The 20,243-nt window shown below is 41.0% G+C and overlaps 1 protein-coding gene across 1 annotated transcript in view; it reads left to right on the plus strand.

Annotated features, from left to right (window-relative positions):
* The first annotated feature begins 368 nt into the window (after positions 1-368).
* The window catches only part of zmp:0000001236 (mastermind-like protein 2), a 34,183-nt gene continuing 14,308 nt past the window's right edge, over positions 369-20,243 (plus strand). The window contains exon 1 of the mRNA XM_041940541.1: positions 369-1,632. Coding sequence (XP_041796475.1) covers positions 1,222-1,632 — 411 coding nt within the window. The 5' untranslated portion in view covers positions 369-1,221. The remainder of the gene's footprint in view (positions 1,633-20,243) is intronic.

Raw genomic sequence — 20,243 nt, forward strand, 5'->3', positions numbered from 1 at the left:
TGTTATTCTAGAAGCCACATGCACACCAACTGTGAACCCCTACAGCCCTCTAGTAAAGTACAAGAAAACCATTAACCACAACCACCAATGATATCTATTAAGATATCTCAAACAGCATCACAAGGTCTTTTCACACCACAAATATCGCAAAAGCAACATTAGTGTTATTTTTAACAAACTTTACTTTCCCTCTCGTGCCAGGGTCCCTGCCTTGAAGGACAGTTCACCCTTCACTCCACTAGAGTGTGCATTTGGACTCCGCTGCCTCCATATGAGTGGATCATGTCAAAAGAGGAATGTTCATACAATGAGGGTCTGTGTATTGTAGTTCCGCTGTTGCCTCAGTGCACCACACGGACAAACGATTGTCAATGGACTATGTGAGACGGGTCTCAATCGGTTTATGCAACGGCTTCCTGCGCCTCGGCTGCGTGCTTTTTGACTTACAGCTTGCAACCAGATCATTCTTATCCGGATGGGAAGAGACAGACAGAGAGAAAGGACTAATTTCCAAACAAAATCGCCGTGAGTCTTGAAGTTTAGTGGATTTTGTTTGTAGATTCTCCTATTTCGGTGACCAGTCGCTCACTTTGAATGTATAGTTGGCGGTCTTGCTCGTTTCTTTTTCCGACTATTTAATAAGTGCGGCACATTTGAGCTAAAGTAAGCTGACAATGTGCCAGGGATGTACCCATCGATGAAACTGAAGTTGTGCGTGCTGTGGTTTCGGATCATCCAAGGGATTCATATTGAATATAATTTATCTGTGAGCGGAGGTCGAGTCGTTAAGCAAGAGCGGATTCATTCCAGCTGTGAATCCACGAGTCTTTCATGTTTGTAAATCATTTCAGTTTTAATTATAAGCTGACACAGGGACACCCCAACGGCAGAAATCACTAATAAGATTCTGTAACGCTGGCGCCTCTGAGTATGAGTTTATACTGACCTTATCTTACTTTGTAGGTAAGTGTTTTTTAATCTTTTACATCACTATAACATGTCCTGTCAGTTCGACGAGATAACTGTGCAACACACATTTCAACAAATATCATAGGCTACATCGTCTTTCTCTCAAGTGACTGTGCGCGCAGTGTAGTCTTTTTCTTTCCACATGGGATCATAGCTGAGTCCATACGTTTTGTTTTCTTCAATGCCCGCACTGTGGTCCATTATAACCTCAGTGGACCTCAGTCTCAGTAAACTTGTCGGGGACCTGCGGGCATGGGAGAAGCGACCCCTGCTCAGTCTGCTGCAGGGGCATTCGTACCCATGTTGGGTGTCGGTTTAGGAACTATGCCCGGTGGGGTCGGTAACGGGCCGGTGGTGGCCACCTCAAGAGGCTCCGCGGTGCCACAGCTGCACAACGCCATAGTGGAGCGTTTGCGCGCCCGCATAGAGCTGTGCAGGAGGCACCACTCCACCTGCGAGAACCGCTACCAGAGGGGCCAGGCCGAGAGCTCGGACCGTGAGCACGAGAATACGCTTCACCTGCTCAACATAGTCCACCAAGGGCCTGGGAACCGAAAGGCAAAGGGCAGCCGAGGATCGATCCAGCAACCTCCAGAGTACAGCAGGGCCAATGGAGAGCAGAAGGGCTCAGAGGGCGAGCAGAAGGTTTCCACGCGCATAGCGGTAAGTTTGGTTTGGACCTTGGTGATGGTGGAATGATCACATGATTGTGACTGTGATAAAGCCTGCGATAACGGTGACACCAAGGTGATCATGATTATCATGGTGGTGGTGATGACGAGGATGGTGGTGATGCTGTTGCTTGTGATGATGAGCAAACAGTTTCCAAAGTTCTGCAACAAAACAAAACAAAACTCAGACCTGAGCAATCAGCTGAGAGCTGTGATCAAAAATGGCTCTGCTGTTGACAGGGCCTGACAGGTCAACTGAATCCAGAGCAAATGGCACGAACAGCCAGGGAATGTTTTAAAACGAGAGTAATAAACTCTAGGCTCCTGATTTTGCTTATTATAGGGGCCATTGAAGTAGATGGGATGATACAGGATCACAAAGCTTGTTTACAAAGCAATCCATTCAGAGGAAATGGTTTTGAGGTCATTGGGCCATGTTGGGATGTTTTGCATTTACTGCAAACCATGTCAGCATCTCTGTGCAGCTGATCCAAACAGAAGGAAGCAGATGCATTCTGTGGCTTGTTTAACCCGTTTAATATGCACCATTATCTCATTCTGCAGTAGGCCTACGGATAATTTATTTTCCTTTATGTGTCACATGAATTTACAAAATCTCACGAGGATGCTACCTATCATTGATGGGGGGTTCTCAAAGTGTTTCTGAACACGATAGATATTTGTTTCTGACGGATTCTGTGTTTAGTAAAGAGCTGTATGACCTAATTTTGAGGAGTTTCGAGGCTCATTTTGCAAATTTTGAGAATCTTCAAAATATCTTCAGGATTTTGAGAAAGGACAATATAGCTTGCGCGTTCTCCCTCAACAGCGCCTTGCAAACTTAACTGTGAAACAACAGTGTGCCTTCTGTGTGCCTGGTGCTGATAGGACTGACTTCCTGTATGGCATCTGTTAAGGGCACAGCCAGCGAGATGTGAGATTTATTTTGTTGTTTTCTTTCATTGTGCATGAGGGAGTTCAGCATCGAGACTATGAACTATTTCCCAAGCAGTGTTTCAATATAATGTCAGCAGGGTGAAAGCTTGCAGATGTTCCTGCTCTAGATTTGCTTGAGATGCTGGATGGAAAAATAAACAATGTGTAATTTTTCCAGTAAAGCCATAAAAGGGGAGCAATGGTTGTTCTGTCAGTTCATTTATTGTCATCACAGGAATTGGGCAGAGGATAGCCTCTACTGAATGTCATGCAGCTACATTAGTTAACACCTTCAGCAAGACTTTCACATACAAGAAAAGCAGATTTCCCATGACTTACAGTGCTAATATGAAGTGCACTACAGCTGTGGAACATGACGAGAGGCAAGACAGAACAACATCATGGATTATATTGACTGTCTAAAAGAGGTCAGGCAACATCATTATCACGTACAGTTTCATTTTTACTGATGTTGACTCTGGAGTAGCGTGTTCTACATAAAACTGATGAGTGCAGCAAGATGGTGAGGAGGAAATAAAGTCCTGGCGCACATTTTTTTTAATTTTTTTTTATCAAGCCTGAGGTTAATATGTTTTTCTCAACTCATGATGATTGGATGAAGCAGAACAGCAGCCCTGGCAGAAAACCCCTTTAATGCATTTGTACTACATCCATCCTGCATTAATACTGCTACTGAGAGTTTTCTTAATCAAAATGAGCAAAGTGTATACTAATAACACTTGCAATAAACAACTGAAAATCTTTTTTGAATAATCTCTGGCTATGAAGAGAATACAAAATATGTTTCAAATACTTCCTGGGGTGCAGTGGTAGTTCACCATACTACATTCTTCTGAATTAAAAAACAAGGCTCTTACAATGGCCACATCTGTGCACGTTATTGACTGTTCACATTGGAATTTGCGATGGAAAATGTACACCAAGTGAGGGGCAAACAACACAATGGATTATGACTGGCTGGGAGTGCAGAGTGAGCAGCACTTAACAACGGTGCTCATTGAGACCAGATTAACAAAGGATATTCTTTTAGATGAAATTGGAGAAATTGGGAAAAAGGGATGAGAGCTTACTTATCCAACGACTCAGAAAATGATTTTCCATAATGCTTGCATGAACTCATGGAAAGCTTTTGTATATTCACATTTTAGATGATGTTTTTTCACAACCAGTTTTTTAATCTTTCCCTTCATACCTGTATCAGTGAATGCATTCAGCACAGAAATAGGTCAGAGTAGAGCTTACAAAACACTAGCCCTGTATTACAATGTACAGACATTCAGTTTCATCAGATCAGGATCCAGCATCCATCTCACATTGTCTATCAACGATACAGATAGTGAGTACACAAACTAGAGGCTTAACAAACAGTGATACAGCCTTGCTGCACGTAGCATGCCATGCATTGTCATGCCCTATTATCATGCGTTTAACAAACGGCTCACTAAGCACCTTCTTGAAAGATGTGCTGGCCATGAAACTGTTTGAAGCACAAGGCCCCCATATAAATGTTTAGAGCCACTGAATACATTTCCTGCACATGTTTACTTAGAGTCAAACAGGCCTTGAAAAAGCAGTAGGCGAGGGATGCCTGGTGATTAACAGTCCTGTGTGCACTGGGAGGATTTTGTTATTTCCCAGTCATGTTCTAGTGACAGATCTGGGAACTACAGACTTAGAGCAGCATAGAGAAAGTGCTCTGTATGCTGATGTACTCTATTAACTTGCGACTCTGTGTCCACCACAGCTCTTTGTAAAAAAGCAGGAACAGGAGGAAACCTGGTCATCTAGTGGTCTGAAACACAAACCATGAAACCGCTACGTCCCCTTCATGCCATCCTCCTCTCTGTCTTTGTGTTTCCTGTCACTATCGACTGTGAGCAGCAATAACGGCACAATGGCACTTGCAGGATCTTGAACAAAAGGTCAAAATTTGGAACTGCTGTAGGTTGCACTTTTGATTTTGATGACAAATCAGATGTTGCCAAATTGGGCTTGAGGACCCTTACAAAAATACACAAGATAAATCTGATAGGTTGCAAGATTTTTAACAGGAAAGCAAAGCAGAAAAAAAAATCAGTGTTTATTTTTTCAGACTTTACTCGAATTTTGCATTTTTTTCTTCGAGAGTACTTTGAGACTTTCAGCTTTCAGACCTAAGAGATGACTAAAATAAGACAAGGAAAGATAATGTTTGTCTGAATTGGATGAGCAGGTGACTATGGAATAGTGATGAGGGCGTCGTAGGTTGACATTCGTTATTTTAAAAGGTTGTGAACCACTACACAGTGGTGTCTGTTGAAGACTATGGTCGATCAAGTAAAATGTGCCGAATGACAATTAATGCATAATTTCCTGTTCAACGCTACACTTTTCAGCTAGTGTACTATCCAGCACACCTTAGAGCGGAATAGACGGCTATGTAGCTAAATGCTTAATTGGCCTGTAATAGTCAAATACAACGCTGAAAAAAAAATAATTTAACGTTTTACGGCAAAAAGTCATCATATTGAGCCTTACAAGGTTGACTATTGTCTTCTTGTAGTATATTTTTTGTGTAAATGTGCATTTATTGCACATGACATGAATGCTGACAATGAAACAGAACAATCTCACGTCTTAATTCAATGTCACTGAGGTAACTATAAGTATCAGCTGACCAGTAGATTGGCAGCTTACTCAAATAGCAGGGAGAGAAAGAGACTCATTGTACTCTCTTGTGGTCATGTATGATGGATGCAGAATAGTGTGTGCACGAGTGTGAGTGTGGGGTGGGGTGTGTACTGTAAGTGCTTCCTGGCATACCCTGTTTGGCTGTTGAACTGCCTGAATCAGAGCTGCCGGTGGTCTGATCTGAGCCAGGCTCGACTGTGATGTGAAACAATTAGCCCAGGTCCATGGGGGCCACCCACAGTGAAGCTCACAGCTTTACTCAACCCTGTGGATGCAGCAAAGATCCATGTTCATCCCACAGATCACTTCTATGTTGTCATGGGAAGGCTGAAGTTTTTCTTTTAGGAGTAGCTGGCTGTCAGTTGGCCTGAATGCTGACTTACTTTAAGTCCTCTTTAGTGAGGACTGGAATCGCTGTGGGTTCTGTTTATTGACAGCACGACTGCACTGTAAGCCTGATGTGATTAAGCTTGTCTCATTGTGTAGAATGTGGCTGTGAGATGAGTCGAGCATCTCATAGTGCTCTGATTAAAAGACATTAAGATAGGCCTCCATATACTGTAGTAAAGCCATCTGTTAATCTCCTCCTTCTAGCATTTGGGATTAGTGCTCATTCCAAGATATGGTTTAAACACAGCTACAATCAATCCAATTCTACTCATGTGTGGTGCATTTTCTGGTGTGGAATGTGAATTGTTTGAATGTGAGTTTTTGTAACAAAAAACTCCTAAATGTAGTATGTAGCAAATGTCACAGATGCAAATTTATCTTGAGTCGTCATTTACTTTGTGCCAATATAAATGCATTATCCCCCATTCACAATCTACAATAGAGTTCATTTAACAAAATGATGCCAGCTGGCATGGTAGTAAAGTATGCTATGGAATGGGAATGATGTTAAAATTAAATGGCATTTTCTAAAGTATTTCCAGGTTAATTTCAGGCATGTTTCCAAAGGGGATATTGTGGCTTCTCCATCCATAATTTCCTATGTTGTCCCTTCTGATTGATATCACAAAAACAGAAGAAATCATGTTTTGTTCAGACAAACATGACAGCAGCTTTTTAGTGATACGCACCAGCTGCCAGATTGACTGAGTTATGTTATAAAAGGTACGCCCATGTGACATTATGTTCTGGACATTCCACAGTCCTATCTGAGGGCTGTTCATAAATTTTTAGCACCGAGCAGATCTACATGAGCACAGTTTGTCTGGGAGGATGAGGGAAGAGGTAGGTTAATGTCACACACAAGTCTAATGCTGTGGCTTGTCAGTTTCCAGGAAATAACTACCTCTGGAGGACATTTGTTTGGACTGTGTGTTGATTCTGACTTGGTTAATAACTACTGTATCATCTTCTGGCTAAATCGTGCATGAAATGAATGTCTCTATCCCCTAGTAAACATAGATTTATGATAACATCAGCGTACATGCATTCTAAATAACTTAGCTGTATATAAATTTTGTGATCATGATTGCTATGTCCTCAAGGGAGTGCAGGGTACAAGCTTCAACAAGCTTCTGTATTGGTAACCAACCCAGACACCAGATTTGTAAGTGGCACAAAACAAAGTTCAGTGATGACTGACATTTCTCAGCAGAGCTTTATTTTTCAATCTCTTTGAGTTGATGACTACTTTTACTAAAGATATTATAGAGACTGTATTTTCCATCCTATGAACTGCAACTTAAAATATTTTTCAGTGTCATGATGGCATAAGTCTTGATCTTCAACAAAATGCAAATTCTAGCATGATGATGTTCGAGTATGTGAAATGAAATTTTAAGTGGTTGCCCAAGAGATTCTGTTTTTTTTTTTTTTTTGGTCTCTTCAGTGCTAAGCAGTTGTTGTAGTGCTGTTTCTCACTGCCTCCAGGAGATCAAACTGTTTTTTTTTCTTTGCCTAGTCTGTCCAGCCATGGTAGCTGTTGCTGACTACCCAGCTCTGAACAATATTGTTCATGCCAGAAAACATGTATCACTTCCTGTGCACCAGTTGATTTTTCCCAGAAAAGACCAGTGAGGCACTGGGTGCATGTACAGTAAAAGCTTTCATGAGCTCAGTGTAAGTGGTGTAAGCCTATGATGGAGAACAGTAAAGACAGTCAGATAACTTAAAGGACTTGTTGCAAAAAAAAAATGGTAAAAACAGAGTAAAGGTGGAGTTGGAGATGAGCCTTTATTAACTGTGCAGTTTTATTAATTCATAAAAACATCTCAGTGACTCAGGTGCAGGGTCCTTATCCTACCCTCTTTTATGTGAATTGTGCTAATTGTAAGCACTGGAGTTGGAAGGAGCTTGATCATGTGGCGCTGGACTGGAACAGTCCATACTGTTATCAGACACCTTGGAAGTTAGCTGTTAACATAATAAGACTGAACCTGCATTTTTGGTCACCATTTTGATAAAAGAATAAATGTTAATGTAAAAATATTGTCATATTTTGCACTGATTATTACATTTAATGTTATCTCAATAGGAAAACAAGTAAATCCAGTATATTTTTTCTTTAAAAGTCAAGGCTCAGCAAATTGTAGTGTCATGCAGAAGCAGGAGCAACGTGTTCGAAATAGTGCTCTGTGAATCTGGGACATCTCTGTACCTGGCAAGATTTGCATTGCCTACTCCTCCTGAAATGAGCACACTTGCATTCTTTTCTGGACTAATTTAGATTTTGTTAACAACTTCCATCCTATCAAAACCACACATAGAAAAAAATAACACAAAATAAGAAGACGAAGAAGAACGTGAATCAGGGAAGACAGCAGGCCAGTCAAGATGTGTGTCAAATCAAAGGCATTCATGGATCGTCTGTTATACGGTATGTCTTGTAGTGGTGTCTTAAAAACTCCCTCATCCTCCTTCCCTCTTCCCACTCCCCCACTCAACCACCCTCCCACCCATCACACACACACAGGCACACACACAACCCACCCCGCTGCACACATCTCATGTTTTATTCAGCAGCTTATGGGAAGGCTGTATCTGTCTTTGAAGAGTGCTGCTGAAATCATGTAGTAGACCCATCTCATCCTCGGTCTTCAAGGGATGGTACAATATAAGTGTGTACATGCTCAGAGGAACATAGGCCTCCGACAGTCCAGGTGGGCCTGGTCTGCTCTGCTTTATTATGAGGTATACAACCTGGCCTTTAGGGTAAATTTAGCCTGTATTTGAACTGGAACAACTGCCCGTCCGGGCTCAAAAGCCTTTCCTCCATAGACATATGGTTGCTGTCCCTGGCTGTGATCTGTGGACTCTAGCAGAGCCTGCAAGGTAACAGCTTTACCTTCAAACACCATGTTAACATTGTAGAAAATACATGATCAGCACCAACCTTGCAAAGTCTCTTCCCTGGTGGTGCAGGTTGTGCTGTTTTTGTGTGTCCAATCAGCTCATTTATGCTGAGTGTAGTGATAAATAAAAGGCCATGCACATGTATGTGATTGGCATTGTTTATTCTCACATGATAAAAAAAGTATAGAAATATAAGTGATGTGGCTAGAAGTTATTGATTAATCATAAAGTTGATCAACAGTAAATTAGTCTATGGCAATTCTGATAATTGTTTAAGTCATTTATTAGGCAAAAATACCAAAAAAATGTTCTCAGTTTTCTGTTATTGAAGATTTCAGATTTTACAACTGTGGACTGTGGGTCAAAAACTCAAGCAATTTAAAGACACAGTCAGGGAACTGTGATGGGCATTTTTAAGTATTTTCTGACATTTTGTACCTCTGAACAATTAATATATTCGTTGAAAACAATCAACTGATCAATTAGAGTTCTAAGTTCTAAGTTAGTCTGAGCTTTACGTGTATATGAACTCTAGCCTACGATCTGATGAAGTTCACCAAATATGAAAATGAGTTAAAAAAAATCCTTGTTGATTCTCCAACTGCAAATTAGACTCTGCAATAGACTCTTGTGAATATGCGTGGATACTTGTTTCATGTTCTGAATATGAGTTAGCCCACTTTTTAGTGTTTCATCCAAGTGCACATTTCACTGGTTTGAAATACCTCCATTCCCAAGAGGTTTGGATTAGAGAGTCCCCACTCTATCCCTTTGTTGTTGATTTGTGCTTTCAGCATGCTTCCCGTTGTTGCCAGCACTTTGTTTGAATTTTGAGTATTATGTGGACCTCAAGACACAAAAAAATCTCATCTGTGCCACTGAAGTCAATGGGGGATTTTAGTATGACTAATAAATTGGTCCTCCGTCGTAGCTATTAAATGCATTTGACTGAGGAAACATGTTTTTTCGTGGCTTTCATCATCTGGAATTTAGACAAAAACACGTGAAACTTGAGGCGATCACTTAGCACGAAAGGACCATGTTTATGTACATCTATATATTCAGAGGGGCCTTGTAGAGGTATCCGCTCATGCCTGCTGCAATTTCTTCTGCTGAGAGAGCTCTTTGAGGTTTGTCAGGTTTTTCCTGCTTGACTTAATTGAAGAGAGGGCAGGATTGTGTGTGAGGAAAAAGAGGGAAGGCGGGTGGGAGGTGTGTGGGAGTGGAGGGTAGTGTCTTGGAGTGTCTTTCCACAAGTGCTTTGCTACCCAGTGCTGAAACTCTAACCCTGTGGGAACAAGCATGTTCAGGTGTATTTTATGTGCGGTGCATGGAAGGTGAACTGAGGGGAGAAACTGCATGCAAAATGAAATACGAGCGGTACTTTGCTGCCTTGTTTACGACCAGGCCTCGTCACTAGTTTAACCCAGTTATAATGGTTTCTGTTCATTTTCATTCACGTTGTGCACCATCTTGATAGTTGTGAAGGTTTTGCTTTAGAGCTGACAGTTGTGTGATGTTTGGATAAACTGGATCTTATCTACAACTGTTCTCACACTTATCTGACAATCAGCCACCTGATATGTCAGTGTCCTGGACTGGTAACTGCTGTTGTAAACAGATCTGATTATCACAGTCGCCGCTGGAGAACTGGGTGTGGATGCCAACTGATGTGTTACCATATTAACCTAATGACTCTGTCTCCATGTCGCTGAATTCTTTACTCCACATTTTCATAGATTTCTAGGTTTATAACAAGGTATATTTATCACACAAAACCATTCAAAGCCCAAGTCTAATCAACCATTTCACTCTTCTGCTGAGGAACAATCGGGTTCAGAGCAAAGCAGCTTTATTTGCAGGACTTCAAACAGCCTATTCTCCCCAGGGTCATTACCCCGCTCAGGAAATGAGAAAGTGGGCTCCTGATGTCACTGGCAAACCCCTTGCACAGAATGGCGGGTTAAACTGGGAGGGGGAGGGGAGGGCCATGCTAGATCAGAGTTCAGACATGTTTACATTACAGCTCAGGATATTTCTCAGAGCCCGGCCAAGCTGCTGAAGTTCCCAGGCTCCAGAGTTGAGGAGTGCTGAAAAGAGGCACAAGCATTCGCTTTTTCTTCTCCTCGCTCCCTCTCCCTCCCGCTCCTGTGCTCTGGGGTCAAAGTCATAGTTCAACTCCATTTGCATCGTGGTAATGTTCTGTTCTCTGCTACAGTTGCCCTTGGGGAAATATTATAGACGTGAAACATATGAAATGTGAAAGTCACAAACATAGTTGACACAGACAATATTTGCATGTCTGAAATGATGTTGCTGACAATGTTTTAGAAATGAATATCAGGAACTAATAACAAATCCAGCACAAGTATGCATTATTTTAGTTTTTGTCTCCAGTCCTTGAAATCTCCTTTTCTTCATCTTGTTTTCTTCTGAAGAAAAAGTGTTTGAAATGCATACCCCTTTCTCTGTCTCAGCGGTGACAATAACAATACATGTCAAAATACACCAGGTGAATGCTGTCTTATCTTTTCACATGAACATTTGAATTAGAGTTAATCCAACATACTGATCATTTCAGTGCTGTCAGCTTGATGGAGACTCATAGATTCAGTATTTTTCTTTTTAGATAGCCGACTAGTTAAATCATTGCAGAGCAGTGTGGCAGGATTTTATCTCAGAGCGTCATGGATGGCACCACTGCATCACCCTGCCTCATGGAGCTGCCAGCAAATTTAAACCATATAATTAGTTTGGGTTTCAGTGGAGACTTTCAAGGATTTTTCCAGTTTATCACATTTCAGATCTTATTTTCATAGTTTTGGCTATTGCCTCCAAAGTTTCTTTTGATAATATTGTTCTCATGTAAATCATTGCTGATGTATGTGAATGTGACAAAATTGCTAAAAAGGAGTCCAACTGGCCAGAAATGTGACAGATTTAAAACCGATCCCCAGCTTAGCCAATTTATTTGGAGGAGAAAACAAAGGCAAACAATGCAATTATTACCCATCACATTATTATTATTATTATTATTATTATTATTATTTTCATCCATTGTAATTTAACCTGCTGTACTTGCCTTAGCTGTTACCATCAAAAAGTAGTAGATAATTTCACTAAACATTGGTGCTGTATCAGCCTTCAAAATCCCACAACTGTCAAATCCTAGTTCAAATGTTTCAGAGTGCCAGCCCAGCCTGTCTAGAGCATCAGATACGGGTCTAGAGGAGGAACATAGATGGTCTTGTTTCTTGCCTCAGCTCTGCCAATAAGGCTGAGAAGTGGCAGCTGGAATGTTTGTGTTAGTGCTCTGCTGTGGTGAGGTGTCACAGTCCTGAGCTATGCCCTGGCGCCTGCTCTCTCTCCACCTTGCCGAGAGGCACACAGACACTGCTGTTGCATCTACAGCGCACACGGGAGGTGGAACCAGGGGAGGATCTCTGGTCTTTATCTGCCCTGTCGAATCATCTACAATTTGGTTTTAACAGGAAGCAGGCCTACGGTGACAGAGGCACTGCATAGTTTGGTGGCTGTAGTGGACTAATTTCAGCTTGTTCTGATTGTGGTACATGTTGGACAGCTATCTGATCACTGATTTGATGATTTGGTTTGATTGTAATGATTCTGATTTCAAATATCCCATTGCTCCAGTTTAAAGTAATAAACTTTGTCTTTAAATTATTTCTAAAACAGCCATTAATTAAACATTTTTTTCCATATTAGAACCTGCAGATGTAATATTGCAGGATTTTAATTGGCCAACATCAGCACTTCTTTTAATTCAAGGCAAACTTCCATTGGGTGGGAGTGCTCACATAGCTTTGCTTCACTGCCAGGTGCATCACAAAAGCTCAGTTGGGGAACTTGATCAATCCAGTTCCAGAGGTGGCTGATTCTGAAATGTAATGAAATGTGCATAATGTGCTCTTTGCATGGCAAGTGAGAGAAATCTGTTTTCCTGCCATGACAGGATTACATGAAGGGGTAATGAGCAGAAACATGCAGTCTCACGCTGAAATTGTGTAGCAGATATTAACAGTCTTGACATGTTGTGTGTTTTGCATGTTGCTGACAGCTGTGGGAGACAGTGATCCAGAAATACCCTGAGCACCCAGAAAAATGGAACCCATGTTGATGATTATCTTTTTGAAATTTGTACATTTTACAAATTGTTGTTGTCATCGCTTTGTCAGAGAGGTTTTGATTATTATTGTGATTTTTGAGGGTGTAGTTTAATGGTGGATGGCATTGCAGAGTACATTTTAAGATTAAAGAAAAGAGAAAACAACTTCAAGGATGGCGATTCCTACCATCTCTGTACGGGCTTTCTTTTATCTCCTTCCTCCTCTCCTTGAAAGGTCTCTGCACACTCTCACAGTACAATAGAAAGGATTCCTAATTTTCCTAAACTGTTGTTTTTGCCCCTTTTATGTTTTAGCCCTTTTCTCCACTCTTGAAAAATTACAAAGTATGTTTAATCCATCTGGTAAAGCCAGTTGGTGAATGGTGCCTCCAGAAGATGAGAATGAGTCTTAAAGCAATTAAGCAAGTGAATCCTATAAACACATGGGCGCTTCCTTTAAGCGAGTGGAGTAATTTCAAATAAGGCACAATATCTTTATAAAATGTGTAAGCATTTCGAATAGAGTAAACTTAGGGCAAGACCAAATCATATGTGTAGTTTGCAGGTTGGCCTTTAAACCAAGGGCAAGAGTGGTCTACACCAGGATGAACTTTGATTAAAAGTATGCTAGTGAAGTGGACCCTGGACAAGGAGGCGAGGAACTGTATGTGTTAGGTCAAGTGCTGCCTCCCATCAGTTATTAATTATTAGTGCTAATCAATAATTATTCAACTCCTCTCCATCAATTTTCCACTGTGTCAATCTCTCCAATGAATGAGCATTACTGTGTGGAGGACATACTAAACTGACTGACAGAGAAAAGCAGTGATGCTGCATTCTTTTCATAGCTGTTAGTGAGAAAGTGGGGTTATTATGTGTGCGTATGCATGATAACAAGAAGGAGAAAGAGAGTGAAGAGAACATTCCTTTCTCACTCCCACTCTCCACCACCACACCCCCATTGCTACTCACTGCCACCCCACCCCCAGTTTCCTTCCTGTGCTTTTTTTAGAGTCTATTGGATGTTTTTCCCACATCCGGCAACAAAGCCAGCCTTTTTATGCCATAAACTAACAGCATGGTGTTCTGTGTTCTGCTGCACACAGGCATGGTCAAATGTGATAAATTAATTGAGGCCCACTCTTTTATAGCTTCACCTCCTCCGTCACTTAACAGAATAGCTTAGGTAGTCTAGTTGAGTGGAGTGTCTTCTTGAAGAGCAGAAATACTAATCATGTACTGAAGAATATTTTCTGTGTCAGATACTGAGATATTGGTTGTCAATATCTTAAACTTCAGCCATAGCACTAAATTGAAGTCTGCAGGCTCCTTTTGATGTGAATTTACAATACATGGTTTTGATTAGTTTTCACTGACATTTAACAAGATCAGAGCATCTTGAAATCTGTAATTTTTTGTTTAAAAAATCAAAATATGTTCATTCTAGAACTGCTTTGAGAGAGGGGTGATGTCACTTGAGGTCCGGATATAATATGCTGAGACAATCTCACTTTTCTTCTTTTTTTAAATATTTTGATTAGTATTTTGGTCGTTCATACTTTAACCACCTGGCTCGTAACTCCCAAACCCACTGGCGTGCATTCAGCAGGCTGCAGATTCTCCTAAAGGGTGAGTGTTTGGGAAAGTAGAATGGAAAAGGACAGGAGAAGCAGTACCAGTTTAGACCGAGCTCATCCGATCGAACTACAGTGGAAGTAATCTCTGTGTGTATGTATGTCTGTCCTTCCATTTTCACAACAACACTTTATCCAATCAACTTCGCACTTGGCGGCCATATTCCTGAGGACCTGAGGAACTGCATTGTCAAATTTGGAGTAGTTTGGATGAGCGGTTCTCAAGAAAGCTGCAAACATTGCCCTGCACAGCCAGAAAACCCTGCAGTTTTAGAAGCAGCAGCTCCAGACCCACCATTTTAGACACAAATTTACAGTACAACTATATCAGGTGCGATCAAAACATACACACTTTGTTATTGTGTATTATTTGGATAGTTTGCTCTAAATTTCTGCAATGGATTTGTCAGACTGTCAGTGGTGGCTGGGCTAACAATGGTCAGGCTAGGTAAAGCTAGCTAACATAAGATTTGGGTACATTGGCAAGGACGTATGAAATTACTTTACTTCCATTTCAAAAGGATTGCAGATACAGTATTTGATCAGCAAGTGGTCCTTAAATTGTCATTTAAATGAACCACTGACCATCATAACATACAACATTTAAATATTTTTAGCTTAATGCACTTTTCAATCGTTAGTGCATTAAACCAGAACAATGTTTCAAAGCAGTGATTAAAATAGTGACACTTGTGTTTATCAGCATTTGTCCTCATTGTCATTCCCAGTGAATTAATTCCCTTTAAGTGGGAATGTTCCCCTCTATTATACTGCCTTGGCTGAGTTTGAATCACCAAGCTCATCTGTTTTGCCTGAAGTAGTCAAAGCGAGGGAAAAAAACAGCTGTCTAGTCAGTGAAGGGATGCCTTGCCAGTTGAGCTGTGAAATCCACACAAGCAAGCAGGATAATCTCTTCCACCCAGGCCAAATATCATATCCCGGGATGGAAATGCAGATAGTTCCACATACACAACCTTGACCTGGCAGGATGTAATTTAATGTGACAGCAGCATAATGTATAATATGGTATCCCAAATGTTATCACATTGGCAATAAAGATAGATGTTCCTTTTTGTTGGAATGACATTTCTACCAACAGCGTTACAGAGGTAATTCTGCATTTTAGTTTAAAATGAAGCATTGTATAAGGTTACCTTGGCGGGGGATTTTCCTATTGTTTTGCAAACAAGATGAGGAATGACTCGTGGATGGACCTATCAACCTGTTTGTTTGTTAATGTCCAAAAATGTGCTCAGACTCCAGTAACAACCTTATGCTAGCTGGGGGACTTGAGTAGACTGGAAGTGAGGGACTGATTAACTTGCGTTAACACTTCCCACTCCAGTTTCTCCAACTTATAGTATCACTACAATCTATCAGTTTATCTGCCATGTGGCAGCCTCTGTCCGGCTAGGTTGTTGTTGTTCTACAGCCCATTCCTACAGACTGGTCAGGGGGAACATGACCACATTCTGTGATTCCTTCTTTAGAAGATGCTGTGACAGTAGCCACATGGCTGTAAGTCCCCTCACATGAGCTGTTTCTGAGGGTTCACTGTCCATTTAGTTGTGTAATACCAAGCATATAGTGAAGGCTACTTACTAAACATGTATTTCCAGCTTACTAAATTGATCTTTGTGAAACTCAGTCGAAGTAATAGCAGCAAATATTGTATTTTTGAGTATATGTCCTTTTGATTTTAATTTACTATGTTTAATCAGGTATACAGAATTGTATATATGTTTGCAGTAGAATTGGGACTTAAGATTCCAAACAGCGCTCCTGTGAATCGTGGGAGTGTTAAATTGGTCTATCCATGTATGTACACAAAAGTTACTGCTTCACTGTCTTCAAACTTCTCTCACTTAATGCCAGTAGCACTTACAGTGATTCTGATTGCTGGGGATAAAACTTCAGTGTTGCATTTTAAAAGAGACCAAAACCATGCACGTCCTCCAAATAGTTCAAGAACAACTTTCAATTTACGACATTTTAGGCTAATTTTACATGGATGGAAAGGTGTTTAAACCACAGACAAAATGTTTATCATTTTGCCTGTTGCAAAGCAACAGTCTAGATATTTTCTTGACCAGATACCACTATAGACACAGACACAGACTGTAACTGCTTTTGACTATTTTGAGATTAAATAGGTGTTTAGGATTTTTTTTTTTTTTTCTCCAATCAGTCCAAATCCTCTCAGTTTGAAATCACAAAGGTTGCTTAGTGTTTCCCTTAACTTTGCATGAATGTCAGTGATCACATCATGGGAAAGTTGTCTTTTTCCACTTGGACAGATTACCTGAGAGCACAATGTGAATCTCTTACCTGCTGCAACATGTAAACAGACCTAAAGCGCTGGTTCACAAGGCCCACTTAGCCTCACACAAGAGCTGCCTGCATGCAGAAACTTGCTCGTCTCTGAACAACGTCTCTGCTGCAACCTTGAACTCTCCCAGCCACTGTGAGAGCCACCACCTGCACTGACAGTGGTGTGCTCAGTACCAGCAGGGCTCTATGGAAAGGCCATTTAGGCAGTCCATGGAATTAATTATGTTTTTTATTCTTTATATGTAGGAGACAACACGTTTTACTGTTGAGATGAAGACTGCTAAAATGTTGTTCAGATGGTATTTCCAGGTGCACAGGAAGTGACAAAAAAACGTAAAACTGCACTAATCAATTGTGATCACAGTTTGGTGTTATCACCTTACAAAGTTAAAGTGACCAATGTGTGGGCTATTTAGACATCAGGATAAACATTAGCATTAAGGTAATGTTACTGCAGTAACACTCATGATTTCTTAGTATTTAGGTTCAAATCATACCGTACCATACTGTCATACCAATATTTAGAGATGGCAATGTTCAAGGTTATCTAGTGCAGCTATTAATTTACTGCAATACGTGATGTTTCTCATGATTTTCTTCTTCTTTTTTTTAGTGGCACTCAAGACCTTTCACCTGTCTGAACAGTGTGAAAACCAGTTGTTGTTTTTTTTAGGTCAAACTATCTATTATTTTTAATTGAACTGAATTGTTTGTTGGTGTTTATTTGTGGATGACGGTATCTAACTAATATCTAAGATATATCAGTATCGTGATGTTTTGTTTTTGTCCTTCTGGGAAATGTCAGGCTGATGATAAATTTTTAGAGGTCACATATTTTCTGCACCATGATCCCCCCCCCAGTGCTCCCCCCACCGCACACACTTTTTCCTTGGTTGGAGCCTGTGAGAGCTCTGCAGTGTTTTCTGTGTCCGTCTCTGCCAGCGTCGGTCCACACAGACCTTATTTGGAATGTCAGAACTGATAGGAGTGGGAGTCAAACAAAGCTTCCCACTCATTTATATTTTTCTTCTTACTTTCTAGCTGCAGCAGTCCCTTTTCAAACCGAACTAGCAGAGAATTGTTTCAGAGTATGAGTGCAGATTAGTGTGACTGCTCGCCTGTCCTAATGCATGTGTGTGTAATTCAAGTGAAAGCTGAGAGAGATGACAAAACTCAACAAGTATACCCTTTTCAACTAGTGGATTTTTCCAAGCTTTCTCCATTGAAGCGGTTTAAAACACTAAATGTGTTTCCCGTCTCTAAAAGCATGAGGCTTATCAAGACCTGGCTGAGTGAAGGAGCATTAGCACAGCATTAACCACTCAGCCCAGGTTTCCCACGGGATATAAAATGGATCCTTGTTTCACTGGGAAATCGCCACAGCAGCGCTGCTAAAAAGCACTTCGCTGCAATCACATCAGATATTGAGGAATATTGTTTCCTGATTTGGAACAGCAGTCACTGTGCTTGAAAGGGAGCATCAAGGAATTCATAATCCAAACAGCTGAGCGATAGGACATAAACAGCTAAAAAGGCCTAACTATGGTACAATTAAAGATTATCTCATCAGGACTTACTGCAGATTCTGAATAATGCACACTAGTTTGATGCCTGACATTAGCTGGTAAAACTAGATGATGGTTTTCTTTCTAGTGGCCAGAGATATGACTGGAATGGCTCAGGACTGTGTTGCTCAACTCAGCAGTGGCACTGTTGGCTCTCACCGTGCTGCAGCTGCATGCTGAAGAGCAGCCAGATGTTTGAGATGGTGAAATGAGCCTAGCGAGCAGGAAACAGCTCTGCATGCCATAGGAATCGTCTTTGAAAACAGGAAGGGAACTTGTTCCCTGCTTATGGGCCTTTTCCTGTGGCATGACCGGAGGCAGGCCTTGTGTTTGACGGTTGCTGGGAAAAAGGTACTTGTGGTTGTATGGCAATGGCCTTTTAAGGGTACAAACATTCTAGGGGAGCTTTAGACCTGTTAAACAAGGGATTTGTTTTCAGAGAAGCTAAAATCCTCAGATTGTCTACTATCTCAAGTGGATTTACTTTCTCATGTTAGTTTCAGCTCTGCACGTGTTACATTTCAGTATAATACGATAGTAAGACTAAAAAGATCTTTGAAACCTAATGCGATATAACTCCAGGCTGCCTGAAGACCCAGGTGTCAGTGTCATTATCCTGATTTACTATCTCTAAAGTAATAAATAAGTAATCATAACATCTAGAATTGTTAACTTGATGATTTCTCTTTCATTTGTTTCGTGCTCACTGTGACCTCTGATGTCTGCAGTGATTGACAACTTCTTATTCTTAAGCCTTTGCCGTTAAGAATCCTTTAATGTCCTGATTTATGTTAACCTTCCCACACATTCGAGCAGTTTCCCAGCCTGAAAATTGTGTGTGGTTGTATGAGGTGATTAACCATAGTCAGTATGTTACATACAGTAGACGGCGGTTGGCACGCCCCCAGTTTGCAGAAGCAGCAGGAGTACCAGTGTAGGAAGCTAAGCAATGTACAAACAGCTGAGCAAGAGGACATAAACAACGAAACACATTTAGGCCACCCAAAAAATAAAGGCCCACCTAAAAAAAACAACATCAGTTTAAGTGTAAGCTATATTTTGAGTATTGTCACTGCTTTTTCCTGCCATCAGAAAGCCCTTTCTGACGGGAAACTGAAGCTATGCTCTATTCTATATATGCTATATAATATATATGAACATAGCACACACTTAAACTGATCTTGATTGTTTTAGGTGGGCCTTATTTTAGGCGGCTAAAGTACGTTTTTCTGCTGCCTCCCTCCACAGCTCTACATTGCTTAGCTTCCTATACCGTTACTCCTGCTGCTTTCCCAAACTAGGCCTGTGCCGACCACCTTATACTTTAGGCAATGCACTGACTATGGATAAGTAGCTCATAAAACCCCACTTCAAAAAACCCAAACTATCTCTTGAACAGACACAGCGCACATATACCAATTTAAAGAAACCCGTCATGATGGATTATAGATACTACATCATGTCCTTTCATTTTAGCACTTTAGATGTGGATTGGAACAGCAAGAGCTGATAGAGGGTGTTTTCAGCACATAGAGTGTTGGACCAATGAGAATTTAAGTCTGTGTCACCACTAAATGAAACCCTTTGCTCTATAACAGCAGCTCAGCCTATACGCAGTTGGCAGGAAAGAGCTGCGACTGGTTAAATGATGAGATGTCTTCCTGTCACCCATCACCTTTCCTCTTTTTTACGATTATTAAGTGAAGACAAAGGTGGCAGCTGTCTTTAATAGGAAACACGTATGAAGTATGCTGCGGCCACAGTGTAAGACCGTGATGTGAAAGCTAAGCCTGGAAACCAGTTATTTGAACGCATCCTTAAGTTTAAATCGTTTATTTTAGGGATCCCTTTTACTCTGGAAGCTACAGTGATGTATGCTGCATGGGATTGCTCCTGAGTCTGGGGAGCCCTCAGTCCTCCTCAGTAAATGTCTCTGTGGTTAAGAATGACATGTAGATGAGAGGTGACAGCAGTGTCAGGAGCTCTGTGAGCCACATGGCCATGGGTGATGTGATGTGAC

The sequence above is a fragment of the Chelmon rostratus genome, chromosome 7 (assembly GCF_017976325.1).
Source record: "Chelmon rostratus isolate fCheRos1 chromosome 7, fCheRos1.pri, whole genome shotgun sequence".
Taxonomy (NCBI): Eukaryota; Metazoa; Chordata; class Actinopteri; order Chaetodontiformes; family Chaetodontidae; genus Chelmon; species Chelmon rostratus.